Genomic DNA, 15,422 nt, shown 5'->3' with positions numbered 1-15,422 from the left:
GCCTGCTGGCGCGAGCCCCGGCTTACGCCTCCGTGCCTCGATTCCCCCCAACACACACACACACACACACACACACACACCGCCCGGCCTCCCGGGCTTTCGCCCGTAACGTAACGCGCGGGGAAAGAGAAAGTGCGCCTTGCCCCTTTAAGAGCCTTCGCTCACCCTCTCACGTGGGCGATCAGCTGACAGTGACGTTGGGGGGGAAAAAAGATCCCTGTTCCTGAAAGCTGGGGCGCTGCAGCGGGTGGCGAGCGTCTCTGTCCCTGCCGCTTAGCCGCCTCTTCCGTCTGGCTGCGGGAGAGCGCTTGGCGGCGGTGGCAGCGCCAGCAGCTCCGGCGGGCAGAGGCAGCGCGAGGCGACAACCCCGCTAACCCTTCGCGCGTCCAGCCAGCGAGGTAGAGCCTGACGCCCGAGGCTAGCCAGCAACCCAGCAGAGACCAGCTGCCTAGCTCGGAAGCGCTCGGGGATTTGCGATTCCTACCATCCTTGCAGGCGGTGAGACGGCAGGGCTCGCTAACCCGGGGGCCGTGGGCCGGTCTACAGACGTTGGCAGCCTGGGTGTGAAGCAGGCTGCTCTTGTCAACCTCCGGTGCCCAAATCTAGTTACCCCAGTTCATGGATTATCTGGTAAGTCCCCGGTGCAAAATGAATGCAAAATCTTCCTTCTGCTCCCAATTTAGGGCGAACCCGTTTTCAACCCTGCATGCTCCCAAATCCCATTGTTTACCCCTATCTATTTTCTGCTTGTTTGTGTGTCTGTCCGTCTGTCCGTTCAGAAATCCTCAGGTTCCCTAATATATACGGTAGGCTCGCTTGCTTGTTCTTTCAGACGAGATAGAACTTGGTTGTTGATTTTTAGAAGTCGGAAATCATCTTTTTTCCCTCTGTGATGCTGACAAGGGTAATGGAGAAGAAAGTTTCCCAGTTGTGCTTATGTAGTAAACTCCTGGCTAGAAATGGAATGCGCCAGGCTCTGAATCTGGAGACTTTCAGAACAATTAAAACCTTAAATGGACTATACAATCTCACTCATTGGGTGATTAGGCTTCTAAAGTCCTGATCCAGGTCACCTAGCTTGGTTCTAAATGCTTACATTGAGAGGATGCTTGAATGCATTACACTGAAATGAGTGTGAACAATTCTGTACTTAAATAATTGGGTGTTTAGCAGCGAACATTTAGCAGCATTTAATGAGTTGGCTTATTTGTTAAAAGAGAGAGATTGTATCACAGTTGTTTGCTTCAAGGTTAGAGGACTTTGGGGTTTGTGAAAGGCCTGGCAGCTACTAATCTCAATTGCCTTCATGGATGGAGCGAGATCTTGACGCTAATCTATTCCTTAATTAACATTTTAAACACATAAAACAAAGCACAATCTACCTGATTAGTGTTAAGAGAAGCACTGTGCTTCATATTAGCTTTTCCCCTTGCTTTTTAACTCACTCTCCTTTTTGCCTTTCAAAATGTACACTCTAATGATTGGGGGTTGTTTGTACAGTCATAAATTACATACCATGAAAAATCATAAAATCTTTTGATGCACAGTACAGGAAGAGATACAGACTAAAGATGCTTTCAGATGAGGCTTTCATTGTGCAATTAGCTTGTCTTCTTCATGGGTTTTAGAGGGCTGTAAATGTACCAATTCATTCATAATCTTCCTGAGATTTCCCCCCCTTTTTTCTTAATATAGAAAATGGTCAAGCTGGGTCTAAAATAATGCATTGATTTGTGGCATTCTCAAGAGCTGTGTGTGTGTGTGTGTGTGTGTGTGTGTATATATATATATATATATATATATATATATATATATATATATATATATGTATGTATGTATATGTATGTATATGTATATGTATGTATATAATGATAAAATATGAAATGTAGTTTATAAAAAAAAATCTTTTAATATGACATACACATGTGTAGCCTACATGTATTAAACTCAGTATGGTAATTAGTTAATTCATGGTTTCATTTCTTAGATTGTCTGAATCTTATGTAGAATGATTTAATGTGAATGAATGTGTCAAATTACATTTTCCTGCAGTTCTGTTGAGATGAAATATGCACTTATTAGCAGGAAGAAAGTGTTTCATTGATCTATCAGTAAAGATGCTTTTTAGAATAAATGTGGCATTAACACTGGGAACAGTATATTACCTAAAATATTTATTTCTAACTAAATTACTTTAAAAAGCAAGACTGCTTTTACAAAAAAGCACAACACTTTTAGAAAAGCACAGATTATGTTTTTATTTTGTTTCAAATGTTTATGGGGTAAATTGTATTTAGCCTGTGTATTGATGGGGGAAATGTTTGCTGTGTTAAGACTGTGTGACGCTTTTCTTTTTAATAGCTTAAAGGACAGCTAGTAATTAACTGGAATATCCTGAGAACAGGTATTACTATAACTACATGGGAGCCTGGAGGTTTCTAAAGTAATATTTTTGAAATTTGTATCTGGGTGAAGGTAGCCTTTTATGTACTTGGAGCAAATATTAAACCTTTTAACTGCTGCAGAACGTAATGGAAAGGTATTCTAGTATGCAGAATGTGTTTAATTGACTTTGAAATATGTTCTTGTACATGACAAATTTACAAAACACCCTTTGCTAAGTCTAGCTTGACCTGTTGTCCTTATTTTTGTTCTTTGTTGCATGCAACTTGAAGCAAATTGTATGCACTTTTGACATTAATGCAGGGTTGCTTGTTTCATGAAAAAGTATTTCAGTTGTAGCTGCTTTCATATTATCCTCTATTCCTGATTTTTATGCAATTAACTATTTATTACATTTGTAGCAATAAAGGAGAGATTGGAATATGAAGTCTGTTCTTTGAAGGGCCTGGATATTTACAAGCAAGCCAAGTTATAGAAGAACAGAGTTTAGAACTTCATTATGAATTTTTGTTGTGTTTCCCCTAGCAAATGGCTTTAGGCTAAGAAAAAGATGAATTTATATTCTGAACTCTTGTTGACGATATTGGCAGTGCTTTCTCTAAAAGGACCTCTCAGAATTTACTGAATACGTTCTACTTGTATCATTACATAACAGACAAGAGCTAAAGGGCAATAACATTAAGGCAGATGCTGGATATATTGTTAATATTCAGCCAAAAACAACACTTGGAAAATAATGTAATTGACATTCTTATTTTCAGTATTTGCACCATTTAGGAGTCAAGAAGTCTGTGTAATTTATATGATGCATTGATGATTGTAACAATCTCATGCCCATGCAGAGTTCCATATGTTTGTGCTTATAAGACCAAGGAACAACATAAAAGATTAGAAGCATATTTGTTTGTATAGCACCCTTCTAATACATACTCAAGGAAATTACTTTAAAAACAAAACAAAACAACATGCTAGAATTAATATTAAATTCCAGTAATATTAAAATCCTGGCAAAAGAACATGTTTATTTTTTACACATTGGGAGAGCCAAATGAGAGCCAGTGCAGATCTCATGAAGGTTCATTCCATAGTGAAAGAGCAATGGAATACAAGAACCTATCTGGTGAACCACGAAAAAAGGCCTTGGATAGTTCCTATGGGCCTCCTTTTGCAGATCTTAAGCAGTCAGACAAGTTCATAAAAGGACCTGGGTTACAACTCACACAAATGCTAAGGGCATTTTTTCTCTGTTCCAATTGCCCATCACTCCTTCCTGCTTCTTGGTATATATGTATAGATGTGGGTAACTATTTACATTTTTATTATAGTAACTGTAGGACAGATACCAATGACAATCACCCAAACCTGTGCTAAACTTCAGCCATAGCTTGCATTGTTGGATACAGCAAATGACAGCACAAAGTTGGGCAACCTGGAAATATATGCGAGGGTTCTGGTCAGGTAGAAGCAGTGACAGGCAGACACTGTGTTCTCTACCAGGGTAATTCTTTAAAATAGGATAAATATATATCTTCCTTGGTTCCCTATAGGGAGAGAAACAAAGAAGAATGTGGCTCAGGGATTCCAGAGGCATCTCCACTGCTGAAAAGGGGTGTTTTTATACTGTCCCCACAGAACTGCAGAGGGTAGTGCATCCAAGTTGCTAAGGTGAAAGGCCGATGAAATTTCAGAATTAGAATTTGAGACAGATAAGATGATGGCACATGCCATGGAGAAGAATCCATAAATTGTAAATGCTAAGTATCAACTGCTTAAACTACTTGAAGATCAATATCCCACATCGTCATCATCCTCATCATCCTCATCCTCATCTTCCTAGTGTTTTTCCTGCAGATACAGGGTCCGCTTTTGGGACTTACAAACATCATCTTGTATGGTCAAACACAACATAAGGGTCCAACTGGGCAATTTTCATGTCTGTATTTATTGTGTCTTGCCATATTTGCTTTGGCCTTCCATGCAGGCGGTAGCCATCTGTGTTAAAGTGGAAGGTGATGAAAGCAGTGATTGATGATGCTGATTGAATATCAATACCCAGATAACATTGTTTAAAATGATTCCTTGCATTTTCAAGTCCTTTGTAAAATTTTCTTCTCTTGTGGATCTGGCTCCACTGGTTCTTGGAAACCATTTAAATTCAACCTAACTAACAGAAACCTTAATACAGATAGTCCTTGATTTATGGCCACAATTGAGCCCAAAATTTCTGTTGCTAAGCAAGAGAGTTGTTAAGAGAGTTTTGTCCCATGTTACGACCTTTCTTGCCACAGTTGTGAAATGAATCATTGCAGTTTTTACTAATATGGTTGTTAAATGAATCTGCCTTCCCATTATATTTGTTTGTCAGAAGGTCACAAAGAGTGATTGCATAATCCAGGACACTGCAACCATCATAAATACATGCCAGTTGCCAAGTATTTGAAATTTGATTGCATGATTGCTGGGATGCTGCAACAGTTGTAAGAGTGAAAGCCATAAGTCATTTTTTTCAGGGCCTTTGTAACTCTGAATGGTCACTAAACGGTTGCAAGTCAGGGACTGCTATAGCAAACTCTAGTCCTAAGGATTTTCTTTGGAAAATCTCTGTTCACTTTAGCACAACAAGATTGCAGGCAAGTAGTGAAGGCTAGGCAGAATAGCTCAGTCTTCATTACCTTTGGAAAGTCTATTCATTGGTGGCTAAGTTAGTAGAACATGTATCTACCTTTGGAATACTTTGGGGCAAATCAAAATGAAGTTAGGTCTTGCCATACACTTCTGATTTTACAGGCTTTTTTCACAATCTTTTAAAACATGTTTACCATTTTTTCCCTTGTGTAGTGGAAATGTGTTCATTTTAAAGACTAATATCCATACAGATAACTTTCCTTGCACTTTGCAATCATTTCTCTTAATGGACTCGGTCAGTTCATTTCTTGTAGCATTTTAATTAATTTGTTTTGCATCAGAATTCCTTTTTTCTTCCATTAACGAAAATGCAGTTTTTCTTGTATTCCACCATTAGTGCTGTGACTCCCATCAGCATTTTCATGGGGATAGAGTTTAATACAAACCACATTTGTTCTTCCATTTTTCAGCTAAAAACTTCTAAAGGTACAAAATTAAAGATATCTTGGCTGTTTTCCAGTCAGCAATTATGCATCCACAAGCCAACATGTCTTACAAACTTGCATCCCTTCCATTATTTCTTCCGCAGTAGTGCTAAGATAGTCTTAGTAGGTGGCAGTACCTGATAATCTTGACTTGGCTTAATACTTGAATGGGAGACTTTGAGGGAATACCAAGTTTGTAGTATATAGACTGTGAATAAAAATCAGAAAAATCCTGGAAAAAGGCAGTGGCAAATCACTTCTATGTTGTAGCTTTGAAAACTATATGGATATATCCATAATGTCTTGAAAGATGAGCTCAATTCAACTCAAGACAGTATTGTGTAGATAATGATTTGATGTTAACTTACCTGTTTTATGGCTGATTTGGAAGCAAATACTACCAATAACTTTATAGATCCTGGTGCTGACTTTGATTGAGACTGCATTCATGCAACACACTAAATTATACTTGGCTTTAACCATAGTTAATTTAGGGTTAATTTGACAGTTGATCTTTAAATTATCAATATAAATATTTTCGCAAGAACCTCTGCTTCTCTGTTCCTCAAAATCATTCACTGGTTGATACTTTAGGTTTTTTATTTAGTTTAAGGCCAAAAAGGAGGATCATATTTATTGGTTTATTTTAACAATACAGGTAGTCATGAACTTATGACCACAATTGAGCCCAATCTTTATGTTGTTAAGTGAGAAATTTGTTAAGTGAGTTTTGCCCCATTTTACAATTTTTCTTGCCACATTTGTTAAGTGAATCACTGCAGTTGTTAAATTAGTAACCCTGTTGTTAAGTGAATTTGGTTTCCCCATTGATTTTGCTTGTCACAATGTTGCAAAAGGTGATCACATGACCCCGGGACACTGCAAATATCTTAAATGTGAGTCAGTTGTCAAGCATCTGAATGCAAATCATGTGACCATAGGGATGCTTCAACAGTCATAAATGTGAAAAATGGTCATAAGTTATTTTTTTCAGTGCCATTGTACCGGTAACTTCAAATGGTCACTAAAATGAACTGCTGTAAGTCAAGGGCTACCTGTATATATAGCCACCCATCTCCCATCAGTGACTCTGGGTAATGCACAGATGTTTAAAACCAAGAAAAGAAACAATATCAAATACACCAGGCATCCAAACCAATCATTTGCCTAGTTGAAATCCTAATCTTCATGTTCATTAACATTTGCTCTTGCCAAAATAGTTACCTTGTTTAGAGATCCACTGGCAACCATAGATTAACTGTGGTTAATGCCAAGTATAGTTTGATCCTTCTAATATTTCATTTGTTTCTAAAAAGAAGTCTATGTGTATGTGTATAAAAAAGAAGCTGTTGCAGGAGCAACTTCTTTATTGATCAGTCTTGCATATTTCCTCATTTTTTCTGGGGAACCAATGGATACTTAAACCCAAATTAATTGTGAATCTAGGTTCAGACACACCAAACTGTTCTTGAGGTAGGCTAAAGTACAATGGGTAATGTTGGCAGCTTAACCAATATTTTCAATAAAGCTCCAGATTTAGATGATGTGATGTTAAAACATTGTCTGAATGCATTCTCGTAGACCTCTTTTCCTGAAAAATCAGCTTCTCCATTGCAGTAAAAATGGTACAGTCATCGTGATCATTAATACTTAGCATTGCATGTTAGTGATGTTCTTTTGCTCCTCTTCTAAATAGTGGAATCAGGAATAGTGGCCTCAGAGAACTGAGTTCCGCTCATGTTAATAAAACAGCTAGCAATGAAATACAATCTATTTTAAGTATTGGTTGCCTAGACTGTGTTCAATTGTCCAAAAGCTGTTTCAAAATCTCTTGGCGAAGTCTTCTTAGTCTGGAAAAAGATTAAGTTAAAAGAATTCTGATATGTGCTTCAATGATTCACAGCTCTTGCCATAAGTTTGCCTATGAAACCATATGTAGTTATATTAGGATCAAGGAGATCAAGCAGCAGTTCCAAATGCATTTTGGGTTTCCTTAGAAACATATCAGGTATTCTTCAATTGAAACAAAAAGGAGCCACTGCAGGGAGCCAAGTTTCCCTGAGAGATGCTTTTTGTTTGCTGCTAATTTTCTCTTGAAAAGCCCAGTTGGAAAACCTTGAATATATTTTGTACTGCAATTTCGGTTTAAGATAAACTATAACTGGGGCCAAGAATTTAAAATGATTGCTCGTTTTAGAGTGGGGTACACCGCCTGAAAGACGTGGATTTTTAGTGGATTGCTAGTAGGAGAATCGTAGGAGATATGGAAGGCATTGGCTTCGTTCTGCAGGCAAGTGATGGATCATCCCTACTGTGCTTGTTGGCAGGTACTACATGAAAAAAACATAGCTCCTTTATGCCGACATCAGTACTTCTCACAAGAGATGTCCTTGTGAGAAGGGAAGCAGACACAGAGATAGGAAGGCCAGGAATTAACAGGGTGGAGAAAGTAAAAAAAGGAAGAATTGTAGAGCTCCTAAAGGAGCTTTTAGGAGGAGGAGCAATCACAGTTTTTTCACCTTAATTTGTTTTCTCATGTGTGTGTAGTTTTTTTCATTAGAAATAAAATGCCTTGAAACAAAATCCTATTTCTCTCTCTCTCTTTTTTTTTTAAAAAATATACACATTGCTCTTTTTTAAACATAAGTTCACAGACAGTACACATTTCATATTCATGCAAGTATTTTTAAAGTCACAACTGAAACCTAAGCAGACAGAGAACCACACTCTGTGAGAACCCCCCCCAAAACTTACAATATATTTGAAAAATGTAAAAGTAGGTGTTTGATAACTTGTAAGCTATTGTAGATATTTTTTCAAGACCGGTATCCATCCTGTGGTAAATGGGAGGGGAGGGGGAGAAGATTTTTTTGCCTTATTTTGAAATTCTGCTCTTTTGATGTTAACTAAAGGAGTTGCATGGTGTACCATCACCTTTCTCTGACCTTAGAATGATATTGTCCTCTTTCAGATTTTATTTATTTATTCAACTTCTATAGCAACTCAACTCAACCAAGTGACTCTGAGTAGCTTACAATGCTAAAATTCTAAAATAATTTTAAACAGTAAAACAGTAAAAACATTTATAAAATAAACAGCAGAATTGCTGTTCTGAGAGATTTTAGAAAGAGGCTACCTGATTTCATAGCCTACATAGCAATCATTGCTTTGTCCAATTGGTATCTAACTCCATTCATTTAGCTTAACGATACTAGTTTCCGATGGTTGGATGAAGTAATCAGGAGTATAGTATAGAAAAACTTTTCATTTTAATCCAATGGACTTGAATGATTTTCTGGTACTTTGGTGTGTAATTCTGATGAAGCCTTCCTGACCTCTGAAAAACTGAGGTCTGAAGGGTTGACAATTTGTCCCTGAAAAATGTAATATTATTTGTATTAGATAAGTCAGAAGATGATGATAAGAACGAACTGCATTATATGCTTCAAAATCCAGAGATAAACATTTCACTATTTTTAACATGGATCAGCCATCAAGACAGTTGCTTGTTCAGTACAAATGCTTAGTACACCAAGAGCATGTGTGTTTCTAATTACGTGCAATGGTGGGAAAAATTAGCATTGGTGATATAGGTATATTTGTAGTATGCAGGATCTATGAAGGTTAGGTGAACAAATTCTTCATTGCATCTTTCTAAAGGGAGAAAAGATACCTTTAAATGCCATCATAAAGCCTGCCTGTGTGTTTTTAACTTAGGGGCAGTTTGCTATTAGTTTAATCTTATAAATAAATCTTTAACTCTCTTATAGTAAATATTCTGCCCTGGTTTCTCAAGAATGGGGAAAAAACAGGCTCATTCTCATTCCAAAAAAGACAGAGTAGTTGTTAATTCAGAAACCTATTAATTTCAGGACAATATCAACAGGACAATAGCAATTTTGTGCTTCCAAAGGAAGAGCAGGTTCATAATCTAAATTCTTCTGGACTCATGACTTCTAGAAAAATAGGTGGAACATAAGACCAGGAGAGTTTTACCTGACTCTAGCTTGGAGAACCAGTGTGGCTTTACCATGAACAAGTTGGATGGAGAACAATCATGTCTGTCATCTCACACTTGGGTTACTGCTTTGCACTTAAAGTGTCTGTCCTTGAAGACCACCTGGAAACTGAAGCTGGTTAAAAATACAGCAGTCTATGTGCTTGCTAGCAAGTCTTCTGACTCACATAAAAAGAAAGGTAGTTGGTAGTTCAAGTTTTTTTTTCTTCCTTTGTTATAAAATGGAAAGTTGGGATATCAGGAGAAATATAAAAAAACAAGTTGAATGCAGTGACAACAAGATGGTCCCTTAAGAAGCATGTGCTTAAGACAAGATTAAAAGCAAATGATGATTGAATACAAAAATGAATAGGGAGAGGTTCTTTGGTCCTAGAGAGAATGAATAAAAATCAAATTGCTAAACAAGTATGAATGGGTTGAGAGGAAGAAGACATGAAAATTGTGATTGAGAAGAGTTGTGAGAATCCCAATCACAAAGGTACAGACGTTTGAGATACATTGGTATGGAAACAAACATGGTTTGCAAGGAGAAAATGTATGGAGAAGACTTGGTGCTTGTGGAAACTAGAGTTAACTGTATTTCCTTTTTTTCTTATTTCCCATCTTTTTAATTTCTTTTTTTTTATTGAAAAGTTTTACAATACATTTTTAAATACAAAAAACTCCCGCCTCCCCCTCCCCTCTCCCCAACCCTCCCCTCCCCTCCCCCCTCCCCGACTTCCCAGAGCTGAATACAGGGTATAATAATACAAACATAAACTAAAATATGCTAACAACAAGAATAACACATTAAGTTCTATCGGACTTTAACTCTCCATAGTCATAATATTAATAAAATAACAAATGACTAATCATACATCATAAAAATCCACTACTTATTCAAATGCTAAATGAAACTTTTTAGTCCCATATTTATTCTGAATATATTCAATCCATCTTCCCCATTCCACAATATATCTCTGTTGCGATTGATCTTTCAAATATGCCGAAATCTTTGCCATTTCCGCCAAATTGGAAACTTTCAAAGTCCACTCTTCTATAGTCGGCAATTCCTCCTTCTTCCAGTATTGCGCAACTAAAAGTCTTGCCGCTGTAATTAGATTCAACATCAACTTAGTGTCTATTACAGTAGTATCTGTAATAATACCCAATAAAAACAATTGCGGGGAAAACTTTATCCTTTTCTTAAATATCTTTTGCATATTCCACCAAATTTTAATCCAAAAAGCTTTAACCTTTTTACAAGTCCACCATATATGAAAATATGTTGCATCCTCACAACCACACCTCCAACATTTGGGCTGGCAGTTCGGATACATACTTGCTAATTTTTTAGGGTCTAAGTGCCACCTATAAAGCATTTTATAAAAATTCTCTCTTAAGTTTTGGGCCTGCGTAAATTTTACATTTCTAACCCAGATCTTTTCCCAAGTGTCCATTGTTATAACTTCTTGAAAATTCTGGGCCCACTTTATCATGCAATCTTTAACAAGTTCCGTTTCTGAGTCAATTTCTATCAATGCATTATATATCCTTTTAATATGTGCTTGACCTTGATCTCTAATTTGTTTTACCAAATTTTCATCAGTCATCGAAAAGCCAGTTTTCTGGTCCTCTTTCCATCTTGCCTGTAATTGCCCATACTGAAACCAAGTTTGTACAGTCTTTTCTTCTTTTAAAATATTATATGGCTTTAATTGCCATACATTCCTTTCTAGACTTAAAATTGCCTTATATGTAGTCTCATCCTGTTTGAATCCCACATTTATATTTTCTATTGCATGTTTAGGTATTGCCCAAATGGGTATCTTATAATTTAACTTATGTCTATACTTTTTCCAAACTCACAACAGAGCATACCTTAAAATATGTATCTTAAACACATTATCCACCTTCTTATCATACAATAAATATGCATGCCAACCAAATAACAAATCATGACCCTCAAGATTTAATAATCTCCCTTGTGTTAAATTAAACGAGTCACTTATCGATGACAAAGCAGCAGCCTCATAATATAATTTAAAATTAGGCATTTTAAGACCACCTCTTTCACGCGTATCTTGCATTATCTTAAATTTAACTTGTGGCTTTTTTCCTGCCCAAACAAATTTATTAATTCCTTTTTGCCATTCCTCCAGATTTAAATCCTTTTAAAGTATAGGTATCATTTGAAACAAAAACAAAAATTTTGGCAAAACATTCATCTTCACTGCTGCAATTCTTCCCAATAAAGACAATTGTAATTTTTTCCAACTACCGTATATACTTGAGTATAAGCCGAATTTTTCAGCCCACTTTTTGGGCTGAAAAATTCCACTTCGGCTTATACTCCAGTCAACAAAAAAAACTTACCGAGGACTTGTGCGCGGCCGAGGCTTTGGTGCTTCCGGGATCACGCGCACCTCTCCCAAGCCACCGCCGTCCGGAGACCTGCCGAAGTTTGGGGAGGTTTGGGGAGGTGCGCGCGCACCTCCCCAAACCTCCCCAAACTTCGGCAGGTCTCCGGACGGCGGCGGCTTGGGAGAGGTGCGCGCGATCCTGGAAGCACTGAAGCAAGTCCTCGGTAAGCTCCGGGCGGTCACTTGCTTCGCGTCTCCTGAGGGAAGGGGGGGCGACTGGAGCGGGCGTGTTTCCTCGCCTGCTGGGCGCCGCGATTTGCCTGGGGAACGCGCAGGCCCCGAATGGCAGCGTGGAGCGAGGAAGCAGACAGCCAGGGCTTCCCCGAGAGCCGCGGCCACACAGGGTATTCCTGTGTATTCAGGCTTGCAAAATGGCGGATCGAGCCTCTGCTGGCGGCAGAGGCTTGCAGAACGGCGGATCGGCTTATACTCGAGTCAACAACTTTTTCCAGTTTTTGGGGGTGAAATTGGGGGTCTCGGCTTATACTCGAGTCGGCTTATACTCAAGTATATACGGTATCTAATTCTTTTTGTATTTTTCCCCATAACATTTCATAATTATTTTTATATAACTTCACATTTGAGGCTGACAGATATATCCCCAAATATTTAATCTTTTTAACTATTTCAAATCCCGTTAGCTCTTCTAAAGCAGCCTTTTGTGGTACAGTCATATTCTTAGACAATATTTTAGTTTTTTGTATGTTTATCTTAAATCCAGAAACTTTCTCATATAACATTATTATCTCAATCAATTCTACAACTGAGTAATCCGGCTGAGTTACTGTAATAACCAGGTCTTACGCAAACGCCCTCAATCTGTAATCCTGATCTCTTATTTGAACTCCCCTAATTTTATTTGAATCTCGTATTTTAATCAGTAATATTTCCAATGTTAAAACAAACAATAAAGGTGACAGCGGACACCCCTGTCTTGTCATCTTTTTAATTTCTTTGACTCTCTATTTCTTACTGATTTCTTTTGTACTTTTCCTAATATTGCTTATCATTAGAGGATATAATAGGTAGTCCTTAATTTATGATCATATTTGGGACTAGAATTTCTGTCATAAGTTAGTACAGTCATAAAATGAGATGTCATATGACTACTGACCTACAACGGCATTCCTGGTGTTCCCTGTTGTTGTCTTAACTTGTACCCACCCCAGTCCAAGCCATTCTAGGGTTGGTCCCACCCACCCCGAGCCTCAGTTAGGTAAGCGACTGCCTCCAACTTCCTCACCTGCCTATCTGCCCCCACCATCTATGCCCATTTTGTCGTCCTGCATCTTGCATTGTGGTGTGGCAAGCAACCCCAGAACTGTGTTGCTGTCTTGTCCTGCCCCAGCCACAAAGGTAAAACCTCTGGTTCCAGTGTCTGACAGGATTGGATCCTGCAATCCTTATATCTTTACTGAGAAGGTTTTCAAACAGAACTAATACAAAATGTTTGAACAAACAAGACAGCAACTACAGTGAGGTAAAATGAGAGTTGTCACCACCATCTGTGAGGTCCATGGCTCTCCTTATATAGGAGTAGTGAGACCGGAATTTATTCCATTGAAAGGTCAGGGTTCTTTCTGGCCAATAGTCTTGCTAAGCACCTTTGTTCAGCCCTCCTCTCAGGGTGTGCCCTTGCATGGGGAGGAGGTGTTAGCTCCTCCTCTTTGTCTTCTGAGGCCAGTAATGACTGCCTCTCCTGGTTGCTAGGCAACTCTTCCAGCTGATGGTCTTCTGCATCTTCTCAGTCTAAGCTGTCCATGTGGCTCTGGGGCAGCTTGTCATGCCTTGGGAATTCTCAGCCTGCCCCAGAAAGTGCCAGCAAACATTCATTCCCCCAGCTGCTGCCTTTTCCAGTTTCTCACACCAAACCTTCGTCCTTTGTGGTTGGCGGCTGTGGTTGAGGGAGAAGCGCCTTGCTGTCTTTGCATTTCCTTTTTGGACCCAGCTTCCCCGCAAATGTTTCCTAAACATGGCTAATGCTGTGCTATCTTTGGAAAGCTTCTCAAAGTCAGTGCAGTTTTAGCACATGGAGCTAATGTTCACGGAAGAAGCTGGGTCTGAAAATGAAGCAGTAAAAGATATCTGAAAAGGAGGAGCAAAGGCAACTCTCCTTTGCCCAAGATGGCTGGGCGCAAAACACAAAAGATTGGTGTGGGAAATTGAAAGAGAAGGTGGGGCTGATTGCCACCCCATCAGGGTGGGTGCAGGGCAGAGTTGGAGAAAATAGGCAGGTGGGGAGATTGAAGCAGTCGTAAGTGTGGACAGCCTGCCAAGGGCCTGAATTTTGATCATATGACTGCAGGACCATTGCAACACCATAATTTTGGGCAAGGGTCCTTAGTCCATTTTTTCCACACTGTTTCGAAAGGTCACTGAATGAATGGTCATAACCATCTGTAGAGAGATGGGTATATATATTGTTTAGTCCAGATATACACCCAGTAACTCAGAATAACTGAGACAGGCATGCTGTTTTCTCCCTGGGAAGAATGAGATTTGAAACCTTGGTGTCTGAGCTTCTTGATAATTCACTAATCATTGGCATGCAAGAGATGCTTAAATTGTATATAGAAATATTCATCCATGAATGAGAAATATTGGTTTTAGACCTTTCTTATAAAACAATTTAGTCACAAATCAGTACTCAATGTAATTAGGACCACCACATTAGGATTATGATTATTATTTTCAAATCCTTTTCTTAGTTGGGAATGTATCTCCTCCAAGCAGCCAGTTTGTAAAGTACCGTATATTAGATTCAGAGATTGTGATTGACTCAAAATCACTTGTGGATTTTGCACGGGTGGGTGGAATCGGTTCTGCAATTTTCCATACTTAGATAAAATAGAAAAGCATGGTCAGATACTTTGACCCCCGTCATATTATTACCTGTGTCAGTTGCAGAAATCCAATTGAAGAGAATGAAAAGCCAGACCAAAAATGTCTACAACCAGGTAAGACTGTGAAAGAGTTTTCTGTCATATGTCAATGGTAGTACAGTATTTCTGCAATATCATGTCCACTTCCTTTTTAGAGTACACTGTAGAAATAATGACCTTTGTCTTGGAGAAATTGATTAAAGTATTTTTTTTCTCCTGATCCTACATGATATTAGCTAAATAGTGAAGTTTGGCAATGACCATCCAATAACAGTTACAGTGTTTCCTGTAGGCATGTTCATTATCCATTTGATCATCTAAAACCTTTTTCTTTAAAACAGTGGCGACAGGAAAAGGACTGTCCCTTTGAGTTTCTTCTGATGTCTCCAAGATTCTAGTTTACATATTAAAAAATGTTTCTGCAAATTAACTGAGTCCTTGATGCTCTCTGAGCTTGGTTATTTGATTGCAGATATTTCATTACCCACCTATGTAACGACATCAGTGCTAAGGAGTGTGGGGCTTGTTCCCTGTTTAAATACAATATCTTGCCCATGGAGTGTGATTTTCTCCTTAGTAGTTCTTGATTAGGGCATTGTTTTCTGCT

The 15,422-nt window shown here is 38.5% G+C and overlaps 1 protein-coding gene across 1 annotated transcript in view; it reads left to right on the top strand.

The window, feature by feature from the left end:
- Positions 1 to 214: 214 nt before the first annotated feature.
- Positions 215 to 15,422, top strand: part of ARL15 (ARF like GTPase 15) — a 163,493-nt gene continuing 148,285 nt past the window's right edge. The window contains exon 1 of the mRNA XM_081321905.1: positions 215 to 630. Within this exon, the coding sequence (XP_081178031.1) occupies positions 619 to 630 (12 nt within the window). The 5' untranslated portion in view covers positions 215 to 618. The remainder of the gene's footprint in view (positions 631 to 15,422) is intronic.

This window comes from Vipera berus (assembly GCF_964194415.1).
Source record: "Vipera berus genome assembly, chromosome: 2".
Taxonomy (NCBI): domain Eukaryota; kingdom Metazoa; phylum Chordata; class Lepidosauria; order Squamata; family Viperidae; genus Vipera; species Vipera berus.
The sequence above is the reverse complement of the archived record's forward strand: the minus strand, read 5'-3'. Positions and strand labels throughout refer to the sequence as shown.